Source organism: Anabrus simplex, chromosome X (assembly GCF_040414725.1).
Source record: "Anabrus simplex isolate iqAnaSimp1 chromosome X, ASM4041472v1, whole genome shotgun sequence".
In the NCBI taxonomy this organism is placed as follows: domain Eukaryota; kingdom Metazoa; phylum Arthropoda; class Insecta; order Orthoptera; family Tettigoniidae; genus Anabrus; species Anabrus simplex.
In genome coordinates, this window is record NC_090279.1 from 160,359,584 (window position 1) to 160,377,967 (window position 18,384).

At 39.9% G+C, this 18,384-nt stretch overlaps 1 protein-coding gene across 3 annotated transcripts in view; it reads right to left on the minus strand.

Moving 5' to 3' along the window:
- LOC136886484 (ATP-dependent RNA helicase DDX55) overlaps positions 1–15,287 on the minus strand; it is a 73,443-nt gene extending 58,156 nt beyond the window's left edge. Inside the window, exons 1-5 of one of the 3 annotated variants that reach the window (XM_068230996.1) lie at positions 15,269–15,287; positions 12,462–12,574; positions 12,269–12,376; positions 11,809–12,084; positions 1,091–1,293 (exon numbers count right to left, since the gene is read on the minus strand). In XM_068230996.1, the coding sequence (XP_068087097.1) occupies positions 1,091–1,293; positions 11,809–12,084; positions 12,269–12,376; positions 12,462–12,557 (683 nt within the window). In that variant the 5' untranslated portion in view covers positions 12,558–12,574; positions 15,269–15,287. Of the gene's footprint in view, positions 1–1,090; positions 1,294–11,808; positions 12,085–12,268; positions 12,377–12,461; positions 12,911–15,268 lie in introns of those variants that run through there. The other 2 variants (XM_067159294.2, XM_067159293.2) reach the window with 2 other exon arrangements.
- Between the last annotated feature and the right edge of the window lie 3,097 nt (positions 15,288–18,384).

Here is an 18,384-nt window from a genome sequence, read left to right on the forward strand (position 1 = left end):
TGTATAATGTTGGTACTATTGTGTGTGGTTTTGAATGCTGTTTTTATGTTGTGCTTCTTGAAAATATTAGTTATAGTATATATGTGGGTGTTGTTAAAGGTAAATAGGGCATAGTCTTTTTTGGGTTTGGCTGTTTTTGCTAATTTAGTTTTAGGTTGTGATTTTATTTTGTGAATGATTTTGTTGACCATTTCTTTGCTGTATCCATTGTGTTTAGCTATTACATAAAATCAGCTTCATGGTCCGTATCGCACATCAATAGATTCACAATTAAGTATTTATTTATTTTCCACCTAGTCGATACAATGATTGCTTAAGGCAATTTTTAATGGTCAAAAGTGGTACATGTTTCGTATATTATCAACATCTTCAGCCACATAACACTGTTTAGATGAAAAATATAAAAATTGACAAAGTAATGCTTTAGAGGAAGTGTCCTTAAAATTAACATAAGATTGACAAGAATAAAACAAACAAATAACTCAGTTAATTGTTTCCTTGACGACTGCTTTCTATTGTAGAAATAATGTATATATTTTCTCTTGAGTTATTTGTTTGCACGGAGGACAGAAGAATGGAATCTATGTAGCATGAATTGAAAATTTTTAACAAGCGTCTACCTATACGTACCATTTTAATGTGTTGAAACTTTTTAAATGTCATATATTGTGGCCTGTGTGTTTTTAATATGTTTTACATACTCATGTTCTAATTTGTAACTTTTTACCCTGACTACTGATATTTTAATTATATGCTATTGTATACATTTCCATCCCCCATTAGACATCCGGATGCCTAATACAATAACAACTTGTGAATTGTCTAATGGCTAAAACAAATCATGTACTAGCTGATGATGGCCGTTAAAGAGCCGAAACCGGTACTAGTTTAATCTATTAAAATAAATTGTGTATTGAATGGTGGAAAAACACATTTCTTATCTATACAAATTGGAATGTAATGAGAAATTTTTTTTACAAAGACAGAAACGGATGTAGCCATATCATTCACAGACGTCCCATGCAGCCTGCGGGAAGCATAGCATCAACAGATGACTATAGCATATCTTATGGTTATGTCAGTCACTTACTCATCATGTTCTCCTTTCTCCTTGACAGTCACCACCACAGGGTTCCTGAGTCCAGCACGAACCAACTGTTGTACCTCCTTAGTCTGAGTAGCAGAGAATAATCCTGTACGGCGCTGACGAGGAAGGTACTGCAGGATAGTGGTAATGGCCTTCTCAAAGCCCATGTCCAGAAGTCGATCGGCCTCATCCAACACGAGCAGTTCCTGCGGCGCAATCAGAATAATTAATCCTAGGATTGTCAACACTGTAGGCTGTATTATCGGAGGGATTTTTCAATAACTGAAGGGCTTACCACAATAATGTTGTATAATCCATTGTATAAGGGGCAATCAAAAAGTTTCCATTCGACAGCCATACAGTCCTGAATCAGGATGCCAATAAGGCAAAATCACCGTGAGCAACACATCAGGTTGAAGATCTCTGTGTGGAAAAACACTGTCCTGCTATGTGAAGAAGTCCGTAACCGCCTGCTACAAACCCTCGTCCGACAGGAAGCGCCAATAGTTCAAGGCCTTTTCGAGGGGAGTGAAGGCGTGATAATCGCACGGGGAGAGATCAGGACTATAGCCCTCATCCACCACCCGCTTGTTGTTGTCCGTAATGGATGAGGCTAGGCTCCCAGATCGAACGGAGTCTTGTGCTGAAACGTGATATGCACAGAACTTGGTGTGCCCTTCCACAACAGTGGTTTTCAACAGACATGCTGCCCCATACACAGGCTTCATTCTCCGATGGATGGTGTTTGTCCTTCGGCAGCCAAGAACAGAATAACAGCATGTTGGTCTTGTTTGGACACGTTCGCTAATAACGTTGCCATAGTTCGTTTGGCCACATTTAACACACACTTCGCAGCACAACAATACTGTCACACCAATCCCTTTGCCTACAAGCCCGTGTTTATATACCCGCATCGAAGTCGCGCCACTTTGCATGTCCGCTGCAGCAACGCCCTCAAATGGAAACTTTTTGATCACGCCTTATACTAACTTTACAGGAGAAATAAATACCTAATAACTCAGTTAATATTAGGTTCTGTTCTCTTATTTGATTTATTGCATTACTGCCTAACAAGCAAAGTACGTGAGCATAATAAACATCAATATTTTTCTTTTCTTGTCAGTGTTAAACAATGATGATGATTGTTTAAAGGGGCCTACCATCTAGGTCATCAGCCCCTAATGGTACGAAATGAAATGACAAATTAAAAACCCCAAATCCTCCACTGACCACAATTCAAAACATGAGGACGAAGAATGAATGGATGGATATAAATTTCAAACAATCAGTGGAACCATCCCACAGTGCCTCACATGCACAGAAGTTGGCGTTAAACAATATTATTACTAACCAAGGGACTACTTCTATAGCACGATACTGAATTGATGATGCCTGTAGCCGAAAGGAGTCCAAAATCCAAGTCATCGGCCCCTCGTAATGGTACTTATAACTAGAAAAGTAGAACCATGATATTTGTCTTGTTGCAGTACTAATCAAGAGTTGCGTAGACTCGCGATATTCCACACATTATGGTACTACTCACAGGTAATGAAATTCGCACATGTATTACAGACCTACTGCGTTTCACACATTGCGGCACCTTTGACAGGCAACGCAAACCTATGGTGTTCATCACCTAAGTGTACTAACCACAGGGACTCGTACTATCCCGTATATAGTGGGTACTAATCATAGGCAAGCCAGAACCTTGGGTTCCGTCATCCCATGGTGTCACTCATATAGTGTTACTAATCACAGGTACTGTAAAAGCCGTCGCGCACTCGTTTGCTACTAATCACAAACCTATTTGACACCTAACATAGTGGTACTACGTGCAAGTATAAGCGACCCATGGTGTTCCCTGCATGGTGATACTAATCACAAGGAGTTTCATGGTTCTAATATAATCATCCCTTGGTCGCCCCTTTTACGACAGACAGGGGATACCGTGGGTGTATTCTTCGTCTGCGTCCCCCATCCACAGGGGTTATGTGTTTCGTCCATGACAGGTATTTTATTTCCCTCAAGTCCACCGGCAAGCCGGTCAGGACCCCCCTGTCTGCCACCTGGAACACGCCATGTGGGAGTATCACCTCTCCCCCTGCTACACCAGCGTAGTAGAAGGGTGGTTAGTTAAAGAAGGAAACAACATTGCGTACCCAGAAAATTCATATATGCAAATTTCAAAAGCAGCTCACTATTCATCTCCTTCTGAAATAATGTTAGGAATATTGTTTACATTAACAAAAATTGAAAGTAAACAACAACACACTAGCTGCCAGTGTTCTGGAATGGCGTGGCAATCCAACTGTATTAAAATATTGAAGCTCTTTAGGCTTTTTACAATTGCCAATTTTGCAATTGAGAAAATTAATTTTTAATCAATTGAACATGTACGACTCCCTGGCTTAATGGTCAGGATTGAGGCCTTCGGTTCAGAGGGTTCCTGGTTCGATTCCTGGCTAGGTCGGGGATTTTGATTTTGTCCGATTAATTGTTCTGGCTCGGGGACTGGGTGTGTGTTTGTTCCAACACTCTCCTCTTCATATTCAGACAACACATCACACTACCAACCACCACAGAAACACGCGATAGTAATTAAATCCCTTCACATAGGATTAGTGCCAGGAAGGGCATCCGTCCATAAAACAGGGCCAAATCCACTCAACAAAAATCATTCTCATATCCATCGATCAATTTTCCTCAGATAACACAGGATGTATTTCTTACAATTTACAGAACGAACAACTCACAGATGTCAACAAAAGCATCCATAAGGCAGAGTTTGACAAAATTGATGGTATGGTTCTAGATATTCTAACATGTTGAAAATGTCATTTTTATTTATGAGGGTTTTGTGAACACTGGAGTGAGGCTTGGATCACACATGCTGTCACTTAGTGATACTGTATGTATTCTATGGATGCACTACCTTCCAGTCACTTAGTGACCGCACTGTCTGCTGTCCTGACAATGGTTTTCGGTGGTTTCATATTTCTGCCCCCACCTGCACAGACGCAGTTTTTTCCAGGTATCATCTCTATTCTTCACAATACATGGTCTCCCCACTATTCCTTTTCCTCACATTTTTTTCCAATTCGCTACATTATTATTCCTTTCTTCTGGTCTTGCTCAGATATACAGTATATATTTATTTTTTTGCCATTTGCTATACGTCACACCGACACAGATAGGTCTTATGGCGATGATGGGAGAGAAAAGGCCTAGGAAGTGGAAGGAAGCAGCTGTGGCCTTAATTAAGGTACAGCCCCGGCATTTGCCTGGCGTGAAAATGGGAAACTACGGAAAACCATCTTCAGGGCTGCCGGCCATGGGGCTCGAACCCACTATCTCCCAATTAATTAGATAGTTCACCTGCATACACCCCAGCGTCAGTGGGTAGGGTCTGACACATCACACTCTGATGAGCCTAGTGTCAGACCTAAGACGAAATGCTGGTTAATAGAGCAAACGCCTGAAAAGCCTTACATCTGATCTGTTTTTTACTGGATACTGGCCGCACTTAAGCGACTGCAGCTATTGAGCTTGGTGCTCAGATGTTTTACCCTCAAAAGTAGAACTGTTGTGTTTGTCCACCGTCCTAAATGGATAACAAATGTTTTTTTTGCAGCAAAGCTTGATTATTAAGTCTTGATTGCTGAGACTAGAGACACAACATTCACAATTATCCTCTGCAACCTGGTGCAGCAATGGGTAACCAATGATATTCCATCTACAACTCACTTTTCGTAAAAATGAAATACGTAAGTTTTCGTGCTGAGTCCTTGAAATGAATCATTTTCCCATTGCTCCCAGTTGCAAAATTATTAACTAACAAAACTATTTATACAGCATTTAAGGCTGAATGTTTAAAGAAAATTAATACATTTAAGAGAGTAAGCAATTATAATTTGTGAATATTTAGACACAAGAGAAAAAATAAAATGTACATTTACCAGGACTCTGAAAGGCAAACAAAAATTCAAAACATGCAAAATGGTGTTTTATGTCTTTCAAAAAGGAGCAAAAATAAAAAATAAAAAAATAAATAAATAGAAAAAAACCACCTTTTTAAACACAGAAGTTACTAATTAATTTAGGCCTGGAAGTGGACCAACAGAATTTTCAACAATTTCTAAGTAAATGAAGAGAACTGACTCATTTTGTCCTGCACACACATCCTTGATTACGAATAAAACCACTCCTCCTAGATCTGAATATACAACACACTTTTTCATCTTTCTCTCTCTCTCTGTTATCCTCGTCCTTTCTTCCGTCCACTTGGTACCTGCTCTTTTTTGGTACTTAATTCTCTGGAGTAACTTCCCACTTGTTAACGTGCTACGGTTAAGGATCCAAGTTCTGCATTTGGGAGACGAGTGGGTTTGAACTCCACCGTAAGGTGTCCTGAGAATGGTTTACTGTGGTTTCCCATTTTCACTTCTAGGTAAATGCTGGGACAGTTCCTCTGCATAGGCCACAGATGATTCCTTACACCTTCTTACCCAGCTTCATTCACCATCATTCATTTCATCTTCATTAGCTCCTTGACTAGGTTGGCAGCAGGAAAGGCATCCGGCCACATCATTTCTTCTCACCTCATCCCCAACCCAGTATCAGGAAAACCGCACTCACTAGGCACGTGTCTGGGTAGTTGTGCTAGTTACCAACTGAGGAACCCAAACTGGCACACTGGGATGAAATGCTGGCAACCAAGAATGAATTAGCTGGAATATTTATTCCATTTATATAAGAATTATGCATCACTGCTTGTCAATACCTCAGCCTGCACTAAACAATTGCAGATCAATGTAAATGTAAATACATCACTAGTGACCTCACATCAAATCAGCAATGACTGCTGAGATGGGAAGTACAAACTTAACAAACTACAATATCATGACTGACCCCAAATAGTCAACTAATATCTCCTATAGTGTTTTAACCAGACTTAGTTTACAAAAGATCAGTTATGCAACACTTTTTCAGCGCAGACATCTAGGCACCATAGCAATGTAAATTGCTTCTTTCTTGCAGACTTCTCGCGATGGTCGTGATTGTGCGGTGCACAGGGCTGCCAACTCTTGACCTTATGAACTAGTACATTGTTATGTGTGGCGACGCTAGTTTTCAACTTACGAACTAGCGGATTGTTTTTTTTTTTCTACTTGCCTTACGTCGCACAGACACAGATAGGTCTTATGGCGACAATGGGACAGGAAAGGGCTAGGAGTGGGAAGGAAGCGGCGAAAACCATTTTCAGGGCTGCCGACAGTGAGGTTCGAAACTACTATCTCCCGAATACTGGATACTGGCCGCACTTAAGCTATTGAGCTTGGTACGGATTGGTTTGGACTGTGACCGAGCAAAGTGGGTCTGGGGGGCATAAGCCACCAGGTTAGGGCCATGAAGCAGCTGTTAGGCCTCTAGCATTTCGTACTGTTATAGAAGCCCATTCAAAAAGCTGAGGTGAATTATCAAGCCAGCTAGTGACAAAGCTGTTGGTCTGGATTGGTTAGGTCCAGCTGGTGACAAAACCATTGGTCTGGACTGGTTAGATCCAGCTGGTGACAGTCTGGACTGGTTAGGTCCAGCTAGTGACAAAACCATTGGTCTGGAATGGTTAGGTCCGGCTAGTGACAAAATCATTGGTCTGGATTGCTTAGGTCCAGCTAGTGACAAAACCATTGGTCTGGATTGCTTAGGTCCAGCTAGTGACAAAACCATTGGTCTGGATTGCTTAGGTCCAGCTAGTGACAAAACCATTGGTCTGGATTGCTTAGGTCCAGCTAGTGACAAAACCATTGGTCTGGAATGGTTAGGTCCAGCTAGTGACAAAACCATTGGTTTGGATTGGTTAGATCCAGCTAGTGACAAAACCATCGGTATGGATTGGTTAGGTTACGTTATTGACAAAAACATTGGACTGGGATCAAGCAAAGGGGATCTGGGGTCGTAAGCCCCCAGGTTAGGGCCGTGAATCGGTGCAAGACCTCTCAGCATTCCGTGCGGTGAGAGCAGTGCATTCAAAAAGCTGAAGTAATTTATAATGCCTGCTAGCTATTGGTCTGCCCTATACATTGTTTCCTTACAGACTGCATTTAGTTGTGTTTTTATTGCGCGCGGGTTGGTTGACAGAATGCATTTCACTTCATTGCTGAGAATGACGTCATATCTGATTGTATCTCAGCCAATGGAAATGCTACAGCACGCTTGATCAATGAATAATGGTGTGTGATAAATTATATTAGGTTATAAAAGTAAATCTACTTCTAGGGGATGGCGGGTGGGTCCTTGGCTGTCGCGATGAACACATTTCAATATGGAACAAAATATGAGAATTATAACATGTAATGAACACATCTCTCTTCTACAAGGTATTCCACATAAAATTTGTAACATTTCATATCCCTTATGATGCTGTAAGACTTATTCTGCACATACTGAATTTCTACCCAAAAATAGTCTACAGGTGGCACTGAATTTCACAAATGAGCGCATTTTGCGAAGGCTGAAAATTTCAACGCTTGCAATATAGCACAGCATAGGCTATAGAATATTTCAACTACTGGCAGTCCTGGGGTAAATGCCACACTTAGAAGTAGGATACTTGAGAGTTGACACACCTGAATACAATAACAAAACAAAGGTGTAGCTTTACGAGACAGCTGATATCTCAATCATGAGCACGGGACCCCCTATATCATATTGAATGTAAACAACAGGACAAGGCATTTCATCTGAAAAATCCTTCTCACTAGAATAAGAACCGCAGCCACGTTGATGAGAAGCCAGTACTGATACCACTGACCTGTCACAGACCATCACACATTCACACGCTGGGTGTAGTAGCTCAGACGTAGACCGCTGAACTGACTGCATGTAGCCAGGTTTGTTCCAGTCTCAGTCAAGTGGAATTTAAAGGTGCCCAAACATTAGCTTCATACTGGAACGTAAAATAAATATAATTATTTATTTAATGTGTAATAATAATTATTATCTTATGTCTTACCAGCTACTTTTACTGTTCTTGGAGATGCCAAGGTGCTGGAATTTTTCCAACAGGAGTTCATTAACATGCCGATAACCTACCGACACGAGAATGACGTATTTGAGCACCATCAAATACCACCAGACTGACCCAGGATTGAACCTGCCAAGTTGGGGTCAAAAAGCCAGGGCCTCAACCGTCTGAGTCACTCAGCCAGGCTATTACACATTTACAGCTGCCTGTACATTATGTAGAATACTGCCAACCACTAAGACTTAACAAATACACAACATTAATTTCAGCTATAATGTATCCAATGAATTGATGAAGATGATGCTTGCTGTTTAAAGGGGCCTAAGGTCACCGGCTCCGCTGTGACAATAAACACCATGAATTTCATCCCATAGATAAAGTTGCACTCGCACTGTTTATCTTGTTGGTGGTAGATGTTCCTGTAGACTCAGCAGTGAAATCAAAATTGAGATTTTATCATATTCACTTTTTTAAGTAGAATTCCCCACCTGGCTACTCATTCCTGCTGACCGGCTGATGAAAATTTCTGGGGAAATCACTGGATACACATAGGGCTTAAGGCGACGATAGGATAGGAAATGAATAGGGGTTGAAAGGAAGCGGCCATGGCCTTAATTAAGGTTCAGTCCCAGCATTTGCCTGGTGTGAAAATGGGAAACCACAGAAGACTATCTTCAGAACTTCCGACAATGGGGTTTGAACCCACTATCCCCGGAATGCAAGCTGTTCACAGCTGCGAGCCCCTAACTACACGGCCAATTTGCTCGGTATTCTTAATTACAGCAATGCTCTGTCACAAAACAGAGGCGCAGCTCACTCCCTTCAAGCTCTTTGTTAAGCACCCCCTAACGTGTTAAACCAATGGCTTTTTGTCACTAGTGAGGACATACAATGACCAATCTCTTCCAGAGACCACACAAGTGACACAGCCACTAACGAAAACGAAGCATCACCTCGTTTTTTAGTCCTATTAAAACAACGTGTGTGTTCTGACAGCTTACAGCACGTGGCGCGGGAGCGCTGTGTTGCCACATGATCCGGCTGGAGTTACTACAACTAAAATCAAAGCCTCTCGCTCTGTGCTAGGCACTGCGCAAAATAACATCCATGTACGGGGATCATGAAAGTGTTAGAATAACATCAAATATCATTGCTATTACTTCAAGGTGGCTCAGCAGTAATTTTATCAGCTCAATAATATCGTAAGACATAGGCCTACTCATAATTCCCCTCCCTCACAGTATCTCCGGACGATTGATTTCATTTTTAGGTACATTTCAGTAGGAGAATGGCACTCTGACTGGCTTGCTCAACATTCTGGGTTCAAATCCGGGTGAGGATGGGAGAAATATTTTTGTACACATAAAAAAGGGAAATCGTTCAGACCCTGCCATAGGCGTGACACAATTTAAGATGCGAAACGTGAGTTGTGATAGGTAAAATCCCATCTTTCACCTTGTCATTTCGAGTACTTTTAAACTGATTCACAATTATTTTTTATTTTCCACCTTGTCGATACACTCAATTGCTTAAGGCAACTTATTGGTTAAAACTGGTAATCTAAACAGTGTTATGTGGCTGAAGATGTTGATAATATACGAAACAAGTACCACTTTTAACCAATAAGTTGCCTTAAGCAATTTAGTGTACTGACAAGGTGGAAAATAAAAATACTTAGTTGTGTAAGTGCGATACTTACCATGAAGCTGATTTTATGTAATGCCTTTAAACTTGCGATCATTAAGTTTGGGACCTCTTTTTATTGAAATCCGAAGCAAAAACAAAACCTTAGGTATTCTAACCACAGGTTGTGATTCTTAAGTTCTAAAATCTCACATTCTTTGTCCAAAATTCCAAAAATCGAAAACCATCCACCTTAATGAGAAGGAAGCAAAGAATAAGAAGAAATGTATAATTATTATTTTAAGAAACCAAAAATAATAAATATTATCATAATTTCAAAGGGTGCTGGTAACACCTGTTATACTTCAATTCAAATATTTATTTTGAAGGCATTATCTAATTTTGCTGACTTAATGCTAGAACTGGAAAAATTGCATTACCAGTTTTCAAGAAAAATCTGAAATTGCATCTTATGAATACTATACTATGTCAGTCTTGGTAACGATACACTTATTATTAGCACTTATTAACACAAACCCAATAGCACCATAAATATTTGGCTGATTTCAAAAACACACTATACAGATAATGATATCACTTAAAGCAGACACTGTTATATAGTCTGGCCACATTGGCTACGGTATACCAAGTTATAGACGAGAAAGGTTCCACCTTATCAATACAAATTTATTTATACAAATATCTACAGTACCGGTTTGGACTCTCTACATGTAGCCATCCTCAGCTGTACACCATTACCTTCACATAAATCAAATTAGTTGATTTGCCTTGTCCATAATAGTCATAATGATAGGATATATCTTACTTCTAATTGAGCAAACTTCAGGGTAAATTCGACTATGTACAATCTAAAATGTGTAGGTGAATCTTTTAGGCCTAAAATCATGTAAATGGGCTGTTATTCTAAGTACAATTACATAAACACTTTTTTTAAAATATGTGTGATACATGTAAAATGTTTTCTTAAAATATACAGTTCAAGTTAATATACAGTACAGTTAAGACATCATTTCACATGTTTACATAATTGTACTTTTAATAACAGCCCATTTATATGATTTTAGGCCTAAAAGATTCACCTACACATTTTAGATTGTACATAGTCGAATTTACCCTGAAGTATGCTCAATTAGAAGTAAGATATATTCTATCGTTATGACCAGGGAACGGATTTATATGTAAATAGATCTCTCTTTAGGAAGCTAAAATTAATTATATTTTGCATTATCTTTATGAATCATGACGTGTGGAGTTGAAAAATGGAGTATTCATTTTCCATATTTTTCCATATTTTGGAGTTTAACACATATGTTCCATATCCTTCGTCATTAAAATCAATATAGTCCATATTTCGACTAAAAAGTAGTCCTCTCAATAATGGAGAAATAAATTAAAAATCTATATTCGAAAAATTAATATTTTAACTGGTGTGCAGGTCATTATCACGCCTGTCAACGTCTGGGCTGATAAAATAAGCTCATTATTAGTGCATATAAATCCGTTCCCTGATTATGACTATTATTATGGACAAGGCAAATCAACTAATTTGATATATGTAAAGGTAACGGTGTACAGCTGAGGATGACTACATGTAAAGAGTCGAAACCGGTACTGTAGATATTTGTATAAATAAATTTGTATTGATAAGGTGGAACCTTTCTCGTCTATAACTTACGATAACGGTCAATACGGAAAATGAAACTGATAAATCAAGATACGGTATACCAATTCACAATGTTGTGAAACTTGGACTGGCTTCCTCATGGCACTTTAAGACAGAGGGGGTAGGAAAAGGGAGAGAGCTCATCTAGCTGGAATTTGTTTAAACGGGAGGCGTGTACTGGTTGCCACAGTAACTGCCCATCCCATACTACCATGCTGGAGCTGTCAGAACACACACATTGTTTTAATAGCACTAGAGTGCAGCACATTATGCGGTGAATCAATGCTGAAGTTTTACCCAATGAAGTATGGTAATTGGATTCATTTCTGCCCCACCTCAAGTACTGGTGTTACCAACAACAAAATAAAAGACAGTCTGTTCACTACTTACCAATGATTTTACAGCAGCTGGTAGGTTTATGTCATACTTCCTAGTCAGTAGATCTTCAAGTCTGCCTGGTGTAGCTATAAGGATATTTCCACCGTTGTTGTTCCATCTGTTAACATCTGATGCCACACTGCTGCCACCCACCAGAAGCAACTGGCTGATACTACCAATGTTCTTGAGAAACTGTGCAAGTACTTGACTCGTCTGAGTAGCAAGCTCTCGAGTAGGAGAAATTATGATGCCACCAACTTCATGAGATTTAAGAGGTTCTTCACGTTTCTAGATTAAAGAAATAAATATTTTGCCAATAAACCAAAGTGCTGACAGGCTGTAGGCCTACCTCAAAATATAAATAACAGTCTTACTCAGGTTCATGCACTACAGTAAGTATGCAGTTATTGATGATAAGTTTACAGAACAACTTCACAAATCACACAATTTTGAATTAACGAGTGAAACTTACCAGTAACAACTCTAGAAGTGGGATTAGAAAAGCCAAAGTTTTCCCACTACCAGTCACCGCTTCGGCAGCAACATCTTTGTTTTTAAGCAGCAGCGGAATACAAGCAGCCTACAGAACAACATTCAGTTACAAAGACTATCAATGGTGATTATGAAAAATAATTATATACAATACTTTACAGGAAATAATGTACCTGCACAGGTGTTGAATTCCGAAAGCCAAGCTCTTCAATCGTCTCCTTTATAGGCAAGCAAAGCTTAACACCTAAATTCTTCCAGTTTGTGTCCATATTCACCACCAATTAGCCTGTATTGGTACAAATCAATTTCAATATCCAAAAAGTATTAAAAACTGGCTATTAGACTACAATTAAACACACACTTCGAAATCAATAACAAAGAAAACTTTAGCCCTGTTCGAAAATTATGCTAATTCAAAAATTTAGTGACAATTCATTAAGAAGAAAAGTCTTGACTGTTAGTAGTTCTTGATTTATAATGCTTCACATAACACACCTAACCAAAGACATAACTGCCAAACAAAGAGAATGAGTGCTGCCAAAGAGCCAGAACGCAATCGCAATGCACGTGTGCGTGCGTGTGCGTGGATGGAACAGCACAAGTCCGGAACTATAGACCTCTAACCAAAGAGGATAGAATAGAATAGAGATGAAACTCAATGATAAATTTCGGTTCCAAGCCACTTGGCACTAGTAGTTTTAGTCTCTTTTCCGAGATAGCGCCACAGTGTGCATTCTGGTGCAATACCTTAGTATTACTATCAACAGATAGCGCGCAGTTTTAACATCCGGCGCAGTGACGCACATCCGGGTATGCTTACGGCTCCTCCCCCCTCCTTTCCCTGCTCTTCGCCCCCCACCCCCCGACAAACGGCGATAATAATGCAATTCTACTACTTCCATGCCCAATACATTGTAATTCATATATTTTTATTTCCAAGTACTTACTACGTTGTAAATAATGATCTGATACCCCTAGTTCGTATGGCATACTATGTTACTGAGAACATAACCACACACCTCAAAGCAGCTTTAACTTCAAATGAATGATTGACACATTAACACAAAGCTGATATTATAACAAATAAGAAATCCCTTCGAAAGCAAGACAACAGAGCACACCATATGCAAGACAATGGGGTATCACATCAATATCCAAGTACCACATGAAAATAAAAATAACAGAATTAAATGCACTGAGACAGGAAATATATAGAACTACATTAATAGAACCATTCAGCTTTCAGCCCCTGACGTGTACTCAAACAGGAAATACAGGATTTCAGGAGGACTGGCGAAGATATATTTCAAATAAACAAGCACAAGGAACTAAGATTTACATCACAAGCACATGAGCACTTGGAATTCAAACCAAAGAGGATAGAATAGAATAGAGATGAAACTCAATGATAAATTTCGGTTCCAAGCCACTTGGCACTAGTAGTTTTAGTCTCTTTTCCGAGATAGCGCCACAGTGTGCATTCTGGTGCAATACCTTAGTATTACTATCAACAGATAGCGCGCAGTTTTAACATCCGGCGCAGTGACGCACATCCGGGTATGCTTACGGCTCCTCCCCCCTCCTTTCCCTGCTCTTCGCCCCCCACCCCCCGACAAACGGCGATAATAATGCAATTCTACTACTTCCATGCCCAATACATTGTAATTCATATATTTTTATTTCCAAGTACTTACTACGTTGTAAATAATGATCTGATACCCCTAGTTCGTATGGCATACTATGTTACTGAGAACATAACCACACACCTCAAAGCAGCTTTAACTTCAAATGAATGATTGACACATTAACACAAAGCTGATATTATAACAAATAAGAAATCCCTTCGAAAGCAAGACAACAGAGCACACCATATGCAAGACAATGGGGTATCACATCAATATCCAAGTACCACATGAAAATAAAAATAACAGAATTAAATGCACTGAGACAGGAAATATATAGAACTACATTAATAGAACCATTCAGCTTTCAGCCCCTGACGTGTACTCAAACAGGAAATACAGGATTTCAGGAGGACTGGCGAAGATATATTTCAAATAAACAAGCACAAGGAACTAAGATTTACATCACAAGCACATGAGCACTTGGAATTCAAACAACACAAATACTGTAGCATCATGGGAACTATCGATTAAAATCGATATAAGTTCGAACAAGGTTAATCGATTGGGTAAAGTCGAATTCGATGCAATTCAGCAATATTATCTCCACAATGCTTGACGTTTTATGGCTAATTAATTTGTGAGAAGTGCCCACTGATTGAGGTTAGACTTGAAATACTTTAAATACTTCACTTCGAGACAAACTGCCTTTAATTATTAACAACGCTCATTTCATGCTTACTAGCGTGCCATCTACAGAACGTGTATATAACTATTTACACGTTATGAATGACCTCCAGCGCCATCTAGAAAAAGAGACTGAAACTACCTGAAGCTAGCTACAGATTGGAACCAAAAGCCCTATTAGAGTTTCACCCCCCTGATTCAAACAACACAAATACTGTAGCATCATGGGAACTATCGATTAAAATCGATATAAGTTCGAACAAGGTTAATCGATTGGGTAAAGTCGAATTCGATGCAATTCAGCAATATTATCTCCACAATGCTTGACGTTTTATGGCTAATTAATTTGTGAGAAGTGCCCACTGATTGAGGTTAGACTTGAAATACTTTAAATACTTCACTTCGAGACAAACTGCCTTTAATTATTAACAACGCTCATTTCATGCTTACTAGCGTGCCATCTACAGAACGTGTATATAACTATTTACACGTTATGAATGACCTCCAGCGCCATCTAGAAAAAGAGACTGAAACTACCTGAAGCTAGCTACAGATTGGAACCAAAAGCCCTATTAGAGTTTCACCCCCCTGCCTCTAACTTGCTCGTATACTGACTTCGGAGACAAGGAGAAAACGAGTGATCTTAATGAATCCACCCTACCAACACTGACCGAAGAAGCAGGACCCGATGAAAAAACACCCTGGAACACAGTGGTGAAGAAATCGAAACAGCATCGTAGGACCATCATCGGGACGAAACAAAGCAACGAAGAACTACAACCGGCAGCCAAAACAGCATGGTTATATGTGGGAAAGATAAAAGAAGGAACCACAGAAGATAACATCAAAAACTATTTATTAAGAAATGGCATTACAGAGATAAAAGCCTGTGAGATGCTTAATACAGTTGGGCCCATGAAAGCCTGCAAATTGGGAATTCCTTTTGAGTTTCTACAAACAACAGAAAAACCAGATTTCTGGCCTAAAGGTATTGTAGTTAGAAGATTTTCTTTTCGAGGCCAAAGACGCAACATTGGAGTGTCCCTCGAATAATAAAACAATCAAGACTCTTCTCTGGAACATCGAAGGACTAAAAAACGTCTTACCATTAATACCCCCAAAGACAATGGAACATTTCGATGTCATCATAGCTACGGAAACTTTTCTTTTAGAACCAACAGACCTACCAAAATTCTATGGATACCACACATTTGCAACGCCAACAGGAGGTCGACCGGCTGGAGGAGTCTCATGCTTCCTCAAACCAACTGTTGGAAGAGTACATGAAATCCGGAGAAGTGAAAATACAATCATAGTTAAGACCACTGACCTAACATTAATAGGAATATATATCGCACCAGATAATTCAATAGAAGATGTAGTAGAATCAGTACTTAATGCAACAGGGAAAGTAAATACTGCGGAAGAAGTGATAATCGCGCATGACCTCAACTGCAGGATAGACAAGCCGAACGCAAAATCGGAGTTAGTTATTCAAATGCTGAGGGATGAAGGTTACACAATGATAAACAGAAAAGACCTTAAAACATACTTTGCACCAAATGGCTCTAGTGCAATTGATCTTTTATTCTACACAGGTGAAAAATTTATGATAAGGAAACAGGAAGGTCTATGGTCCTCAGGGTCAACACCAATCAGAAAACATATACCCATCTGCACAGAAATTGAACACAAAGAGTCACGGAAAACACTAATCCCCGATGATAAAGGCATCACAATTTCAAGAAATATTGATGGAACGAAACTGCAAAACCACCCGAATATACAAAAAGCAAGAGCACTTGTAGCTCGAGGACACCTAGATGAAGCAGTAGAAGTTGCTACAAATCTGATACAGGAAACCGCTTTGCCTGTGAAAGAAAGGAGAGCGCAAAAGTGGTTTGACAGGCAATGCTACATAGCACGAAAAGACACCTTACGCGCGTTATACTCAGCCAGAAAAATGGAGACCGCTGATTACTTGGAAGCATATGCCATCAAAAGAAGAAATTACAGAAAACTTCTAAAAGAGAAGCGAGCTAAATACCTGGAAGCAGAAGCCAAGAAGATTGCAGTCGAAGCAGAAACAGACCCATTTCGGGCCCTCAAGAAAAAGCAAGAGTGTAGAGCGAGGGAAATACCAATGGAAACATGGGAAAAACACTTCTCAGCGCTTCTAAACAGGGACAGCAGAGCAAAAGGTGACACCGCAAACCACCCTATCGATCCAGAACACGAAATTAGACTAACCACAGGGGAAGTACAGATGGTAATCAGCAAAGGAAAAAAAGGGAAGTCAGCAGGACCGGACAACATATATACAGAACACTTAAAAAGTACTCAAGACCATTTACTACAGCTTTGGACAGAACTATTCAACAAATGTCTAAATTTAGGCAAAATACCGAAAGTTTGGAGAACGGCAACGCTGAAGATTTTGTACAAAGGGAAAGGAGAAACTGAAAACCCCGACTCATATAGAGGTATAGCTCTAGAAAGCAACTTATACAAAGCATTTGCAACTATTGTAGCGAATCGCCTGAACAACGAAATAGACCCATTCATACCAGAATGCCAACTAGGCTTCCGCAAAGGAAAAAGCACGTTACAAGCCGCAGCATACCTGAAAGAAAAAAATTGAAGAGGCAATGAGGCATCCAAAAGGGAAGTACTACGTCGTCTTTGTTGACTATAAGAAGGCTTTTGATATTATCGACAGAGATATTCTGATAGGAAAATTGAAACAAATGATTGGTGACAACACGCTCGTGAGAATCGTTGAGACCATACTAGACTACAACCTAATCAAAATTGAAGATGGAGCATCCTCATCCGGGAAAGTAATTCAAACAAACGGGGTACCCCAAGGAGACCCGCTAAGCCCGCTACTATTCAACGTAGCAACGGCAGATATCACACAGATAATGACGGACTCCCCTGAGACCACTCTAATAATGTACGCTGATGACATGGCTCTGGGATCGAGCTCAAAAGCAGAACTACAGTCGACAGTGATGAAGTTAGAAGCTTGGGCTTCAGATAACAAATTTGAAATTAACCAGGAAAAGACAGTACAGATGGTCTTCAGAAAAGGTGGCAAGGCGGCCAAGGACGACGCTATATCATTAAATAATAAACCACTAGAAATAGTCAAGAAATTCAAATACGTGGGCATCACGTTCCAAACGAGCATGGCATCCTTCAACAGCCACGTCATAGACAGAACGACAGCAGCAATCAGAGCCATCCACAATATCAAGAATATTTCTATGCTATCCCTTAACACAGCGATGACTCTATTCAAGACCGCAATAACCCCAATTGTCTCGTACGGAATCGAAATAATATGGGATAACCTGACAATCGGTGACTTGGAGAGGATAGAAAGGGTCAAAGCAAGGTTCCTGAAGAAGGCCCTAGGAGTAGGCAAACTGGCACCCTCCAGACTTGTTTATGTACTGGCACGGGAAACTTACTTCATTGAGGATCTACGACTCAATCTACCACTGCCATCTACCGGCCCATTGCAAGAGCTTCAGAAAAAACTTCTCAAGAAACGCGCAGAAATAGACCCGAATTCTACGGAAATGACGCCATGATCGATCGAAACTGGACCAAGCAACTTCAAGAGCAAAGACATGTCATAACAAGATATGCAATACATGGCTTCCACCACAAAATATGCGCAAAGACAAAATTCCACAATCCAACAGATGACTGTGTTTGTACACTGTGTAAGGAAAAGTGCGACCGCTACCATCTGCTAAAGTGCAAGAACAGAATAAAG